This window comes from Helianthus annuus, chromosome 1, assembly GCF_002127325.2.
Source record: "Helianthus annuus cultivar XRQ/B chromosome 1, HanXRQr2.0-SUNRISE, whole genome shotgun sequence".
Taxonomy (NCBI): Eukaryota; Viridiplantae; Streptophyta; class Magnoliopsida; order Asterales; family Asteraceae; genus Helianthus; species Helianthus annuus.
In genome coordinates, this window is record NC_035433.2 from 24,870,562 (window position 1) to 24,877,515 (window position 6,954).

Consider the following 6,954-nt stretch of genomic DNA (forward strand, 5'->3'; position numbering starts at 1 on the left):
TACAGGATATACTACCTGCTTGAGCAGCTGCAAGTGCCGCAGCAACTTGAGCTTGAACGAGAGCCTCTAGCTGGGCTTGAGTCATGTTAATTCTTCCAGACATGATCTTCATAGTAAAAGTAACGTAAGTGAGAGTGGTTCGCGAATAGGGCGATGACAGAAAAGCGTAGGCACGTAGGTATTCTCATGTAATAAAGTCATGTGTATCTAAGCGTAATGCGAGCAAAGTTCTAAACAAAGTTCTAAGCAGTTCTAGCAAGCAGGTAATAAACATAAACCTTATTACCTAGGATGTCGAGTCTTGCACGTGGAGCGAAGCGTCGTTGTGGATCGTTGAGAGCACTGTTCTGGTTATAGTCTGGTTTTAATAAAAACGTTTTCCCATATTAAAACCAAGTTCTCTATAACCAATGGCTCTGATACCAATCTGTCACACCCCCAAAATCCACCTGCGGAGTTATCACCGCTTGGGAGCGTGACTGACCAGGATCAAGCCACCAATCATATTGAACATGTAATAAATAGTAATAATTATCCATCAATACGAAAGGTGTTTATCAAACGAACATAATTAAGTGTAGCGGAAGCATTAAAGTAAAACCCAAACATAAGTGTTAACGTATGAAATATCATAAGTGTTTAGTAAGCATTCACGAATCCTTGTCCACAACGACCCGCTCCTCCTTGTGCAAGCTCCATATGATACCTAAGGTCCTGCAAGGCATGCAGCAAATAATCAACAACTAGTTGAGCGAGTTCACAGAAAGTAAGTTCACAATAGTAATGCGTAAGTTCATCTAGTGGGGGCTTCCCATTCAAGTATATACTACTGGTGAGGGATTCTCACATTTATCCTTTATAATGGGGGCTTCCCATTATGGTACTTACTAGACTATTTACAACCATGTGTTCTTCTTAAACCGAGAACAGGAATACGTACAAGGTCACGCAGGATTTACGTGAGTGCCCTTCCCCGAGGACAGTGGTACGCGTGGGGTTTACGTAGGATTTACGTAAGTGTCCTTCCGACCCGGAAGACAGTAGTGGGTATTAGGTTACGCAGGATTTACGTAAGTGTCCTCCCGACCCGGGAGACAATGGTAGATACTAGTTTACGTAGGTTTTACGTAAGTGTCCTGACTATCCTGAGGACGATGGTCTATAGTCTAGTGATTGCGTAAGTACGAGTAATCATTCCATATCAACATTCCAACCCAATTCCCAACCCAGGAATCCCATGCCTTGGCTGTGTGAACTCACCTTGGTTTGCTCGGCAGATACACAAAAAGTACAGGTAAGCTAGTAGGTGGTCAACCACGTCCTATCAGGGTTACCATACAAGTCAGGTTTTGACTCAAGAAATGCACATATAAACCATAGCAAACACGTATATACATATATCATAGCAACACATAATCAATCAAAGCATAACGTAGTCATGCTTGTGCGTTCGGGTCCTCTTGTGCGAAGAGACCCCTTGTGCAACCAAGGGTCTTGTGCGACCGGTTAACAAATCCGGAAATTATGTATTTTAGTTACAACCCATTTAATAGTTTCCATATTACCAAGTCAATCAGTCAACATCAACAGTTTCTTGTTTTACAAAATTTTCGATCAAACAAGACAAATCTATTACTAACTCACATGAACCCTAGCAACATCATAGCATGAACAACATCTTAACAACAAATAAACATACTAACATTGATCTCGATCACTAACCTACATCCGATTATGACAATACATCACAGCCGATTTCATATTTTCCATCCCAATCATGATGCAAATAATCCAATAACATAATCAATCATAATAACCATATAAATTAATTAAAATCATTCGGTATACAACATTAAGAACAAGCCGATGGTCATGAGCAATTTCACATATGAATCATATCGTTAATCATGAATACAAACATAAACACACTAACCGATTACGAGTAGAGAAGTGCGATCCGAACAAGAGGATGATCTTGTGCCGTCGAGTTCTAGAGAGAAGGAAGAGAAGCTAGGGTTTTGTGTGTGTGAGGTATTTTGTAACAAATGAGGTGCAATCCCCTCATGTGCGTGTGTTTGTACGTGTAAAAGAAAGAGCAATGGGCCGGCCCTTACTTGGGCTGCCCTTGAAGTCCGACTACAAGCAAAACGGCCCAAAGGGCTTGTGCGAGTGTGAGTGTTGTGCGATTTGGGTTGTGTGCTTAACATACGTAACACATAAAGCACATAACATTTCATAAAATCATTAGATAGTAAACTTTCACATAAGCACGTAACGTTACAAGATAAGTTTGAATTTCGAGTTGTCACACCATTACCGTTTCCACCACGGTTACCATTGCCATTACCATTTCCTCTTTGACCACCATTCCTGCGACCAGTACCAGCCCAGCACATTTCCTTTAAATGACCATTCATTCAACAGGTTTCATATCTCCTAAACCTACACTTGCCGGCATGATGAAACTGACATACATCACATTTGGGCAGATTGCCTATGTATCATTTTCCTTTGTTCTCAGAACTTGCAGCACAAGTCCTGACCTCGGCTGGTGGATTAGCATCTCTACGCTTGTTAGCACTATTGTTGTTTCCTTGGGTACTCTTCTTGAAATTCGAGAACTTCCTTTTGTTCTCTCCAGACGACTCGACATGAGTCTCTTTCTTCTTTCCCTCATAAATTGAAAATTTGCCCAATCTGATTGTTTCTTCAGTCAGAGCCACACTCAAATCGATGGCTTCAGTAATTGTTGGTGGCTTGGAAGTAGTCACCATGCTCAGTATTTGGGGTGCCAATCCCCAAATGAAGCACTCGACTCGCTTGAACTCTGGTTCTACCACGTAGGGGACAACATGAGACAAATCGTGGAATCTTTGCACGTACTCAGCTATCTTAGGACCCTCCATTTTCAGATTCCAAAACTCGGTTTCTAACTTCTAAATTTCAGCACTTGAACAATACTTCTTACGCATCAGCTCCTTTAGCTCGTCCCACGACAACGCATATGCTGCAGCTTCACCTAGAGTCTGAACCTGAAGGTTCCACCATGACAGAGCTCCATCGAGGAATAGTCCAGAAATGTAAGTGACCTGGTGCTCTGGCGCACACTTACTCGTCCGCAGCACAGAGTCTGTCTTCTCAGCCCATCTCACAAAAGCTACGGCACCTCTAGTGCCGTCAAAGTTCAGAGGCTTGCAGTCCAGAAACTGCTTGTAAGTACAACCTGTACACAAGCAACATCATTCACAGAAAGTATTAGGAAAACGCACTTGGAAATGTCCTAACGTATTTTAATGTGTCTTAGGTGACTTAAACATTACCGTTAGGTGGGTTATTCCCTGAGGTGCCTCCGGTATGTTCGGAGTGTAGGGCCTCATGTTGTGCGATTTCCTGTGAAATTCGTTCTTGTAATTCTGCCTCGGTTGTAGGCAACTGAGTGTTCCTTCGAGGAGGCATCTTCTAAGAAGAAGATTGTATAGGTCAGGTCTTAATCGTATAATAAATAGTACGTATACATAATAGCATGTATTATAGCAAGCAAGCATATAGCATCACAATCATAGCACAAACATGTAAATGAACAACGTGTTTAATGAGAACATGACGATTGAGCTTTCATTAATCATCGACCACAAGTATTGTTACATTTTTTACAAAGTGCATCATATCAAAAGGAACACAGGGTCACATTACCCTTGTCCAACAAGTCTACCAATCTACAAAAGTCATACAATCAAAAGGTGATCTCCAAAAGGCTTCACAAGCTCAGCTCAATAGTGGTGCTCTCATCAAAAGTAATGCAACCTACATAAAACCAAGCTCATGCGCAAGCTCCTCCTCAAGCCCATAGACATGACGCAGCAGATAACTGATCTGCTGCTCAACCGTGAGAAATCGAGCATCAAACTCTGGAAATGGAGTAAGAGGAGCAGGTGGATGTGAAAATGGAGACGGTGATGAACGAGGGGGAACAAAAGCAGGCTGACATGGGCATGGTAAAGGATGCGGAGTCAGCTCAAGATCCAAAATCCTACGACTCATAACCTCAAACTGGAGCTGAAGTGATAAAAGTAACTCATCCCGTGTATAACCAACAAAATGAGAAGGATGGTAGGGATCCGAAATCGGCATGGAGTATGGCGAGAATGTAACGTCCGCTTTTCTTTAATGTTAGATTACACACAAAAGAATGATTTTTCGGACAACAAAGTATCTATTTGACACATAATAAAATTTTTTACAAAAATTGGGCATGACCCGTTCGTAATACGGACGTGACCCCTGTTTTTGACATATTAAATAACATTCACATACGACCCTTTTGACATTAAAATATCCCCAACAAAAACGACAAGTTTTCGAATCTAAACTTTTAACAAGGTTTGACAAAGTAACAAGACATAGACCCAAAAGCGTGCATATGAACTTGCGGAAGCGCTTGATATAATAAGGCTTGAACATGTGCTTGCTCCGTATCTCCAAGTCGCCTATAGCGGAGTCTTACCTACATTAACAATCAAAATTTAAAAAAAAAATTAGTGATCACCCTAGTTAAATCATAATCCTTTTGTCTTAGCTTTATCCATACCAATAATCATTCTTACTTTTACGCATTCGACTACCCAAATAGTTGGGTTAAGCATAAACACCCTCATTGAGAGTTAAGCATACACATTCGACCCATTTAATTGGGTTAGCATAAACACTCTCGTTGAGAGTTAAGAATACATATTTGACCCGTTTAATTGGGTTTAGCATAAAACACTCTCGTCGAGAGTTAAGCATATACATTACTCTTCGTTCTAACCGCATAACGAAGTTTAGCTTTCACATTCAATATTGCATTCAAAACTACCCGTTAAAACGGTTAGCGTTCATCTTTACTTGACCCGATTTCATTTCAATCGGTCAACATATGGTGCTTAACACAACTTTCGTTAACATAACCAAATCCACAAAGGATTTGTCGCTTACTTGCTACTTGTCACATTTGTCATACAAAGATAGTTCTACATCAAATTATATATAAAAGAGAAAGTGTAACAAGGATTTGTATGCAACGAATCATACCTCGATTATGTGCCCCTTCCGATTTCTTAGCACTCGAGCCCTCTTCCTTCACGCCTATATCAACATAATCATTCGTTCATTTAGTATCCCAAACTTTGTTCCATTAACTTCCAAATTACACATAATGGTTCTTTCAAGCATTTCATCGAACACATGGCGGGTTTCGCATTTTTGGGACTTTTACCTATCTTGCTAAAACATGTTTTTAAACTAGTTTTCCATAATCATCCTACAATAATCAATCAAGCTTCGTTCCATATCAATTTATCTAATGTTTATACATCATGGGCAAGGTTATTCATCAACAATTCACACACATATAAATACTTGATCATTCTATCCCTAACAACTTCTCATAAATTGGGTCTTGACTATTTAACCAACGAAATTTGCTAGTAATCAGGTATCATTCTAATCTTACATCATAATCTTAACTATATTTCATAAATTTCATGTCATGCATTCAAGATTAGATCAAAACCCACTTCCTACAATTTATTAAATCATGAAATTGAACTTACCCCTTTCAATAAACAAGATAGGAGCTTGAGATTTCCTGATTATGCTTTCAATTTCTTTGAATTTCTTTAGTTAATCTTGTGAATTGGATTGGGCTAGGGTTTTTCCCCCCTTTGGCCCCTTGTTGATCGAACAGGACTCCCACACACGTACTGTGTGGGTTTTTGTTATTTGTCATTTTATCATTCTCATTTTTAGATAGTTAAAGCTTTAGTCCCTCTATTTTCATCATAATTTAATTTAAGCATCACCTTTTAATTATTACATTTAACTTATGTATAATAAATATTTTTGGGGTGTTACAAGTCTACCCCCCCTTAAAAGAGATTTCGTCCCCGAAACCTGAACACATAACCCATTTAAACGTGTACCTACCAAAAAGAAACGGATAGTGCTTCCTCATTTCACCTTCTGCTTCCCATGTGAGATCTGAACCCTTTCGGTGCTGCCATTGTACCAACACTTGTCTAACAGCTTTGTTGCGGAGATTCTTTACCTTGTAATCCTTAATGGCTATGGGCCTTTCGACATAATTTAACCCTTCGTCCAACTCGATATCTTCAAGAGGTACTAGTGCTGTCTCATCCGCAAGACACTTTCTCAATTGCGACACGTGGAAGGTATTGTAAATCCCATCTAGAGCAGGCGGTAATTCTAATCGATATGCAACCCTTCCAACCCGAGCTAAGATTTTAAACGGTCCGATGTAACGAGGACCTAACTTAGCCCGTTTGCGAAAACGGATTATACCCTTCCATGGGTCGCCTTCTCTTGTCTGCATAAGCTTTTTACCGATCTTGGGCTGCTTTCAACTTTGTTCTAACCATTTCAATCTTTTCATTCGTCACCGCTATTAAGTCACTTGGTGCAAGCTCTCTTTGTCCCACTTCGCCCCAACATACGGGAGTCCTACATTTTCTCCCGTATAGTAGTTCGTAAGGTGCCATTTGAATGCCACTATGGTAACTGTTATTATAAGAAAATTCGACCAGTGGCAATTGGTCGTCCCAACTTCCCCCAAAATCTAAGACACACGCCCTCAGCATATCAACAAGTGTTTGAATGGTTCTTTCTGACTGGCCATCGGTTTGAGGGTGGTAGGCGGTACTTATATGCAATTTCGTACCCACACTCTCGTGAAACTTTTGCCAGTAACGGGAAGTAAATCTAGTGTCCCGATCCGAGACAATCGACACAGGCACTCCGTGACGGGATATGATCTCGTTCATATAAATTTCTGCCATCTTCTCGGAAGAGTAAGCTTCTTTGATGGGTAGAAAGTGAGCGCTTTTTGTAAGTCGGTCTACGATTACCCATATTGTATCGTGCCCTTTCTTTGTTTTAGGAAGCTTGGTTATCAAATCC

General features: G+C 40.4%; 1 protein-coding gene across 1 annotated transcript; it reads right to left on the reverse strand.

The window, feature by feature from the left end:
• Positions 1-5,829: 5,829 nt before the first annotated feature.
• LOC110869753 lies at positions 5,830-6,370 on the reverse strand. Its single transcript, XM_022118996.1, has 2 exons — positions 5,965-6,370; positions 5,830-5,840 (listed from the first exon to the last, which is right to left on the reverse strand). Exons 1-2 carry the CDS (start codon positions 6,368-6,370, stop codon positions 5,830-5,832), a joined length of 417 nt encoding a protein of 138 aa, XP_021974688.1.
• Positions 6,371-6,954: the final 584 nt, after the last annotated feature.

Bases quoted from the DNA above. Each gene is read 5' to 3' on its own strand.
- LOC110869753 (XM_022118996.1), bottom strand. From the start codon at position 6,370: ATGCAGACAAGAGAAGGCGACCCATGGAAGGGTATAATCCGTTTTCGC.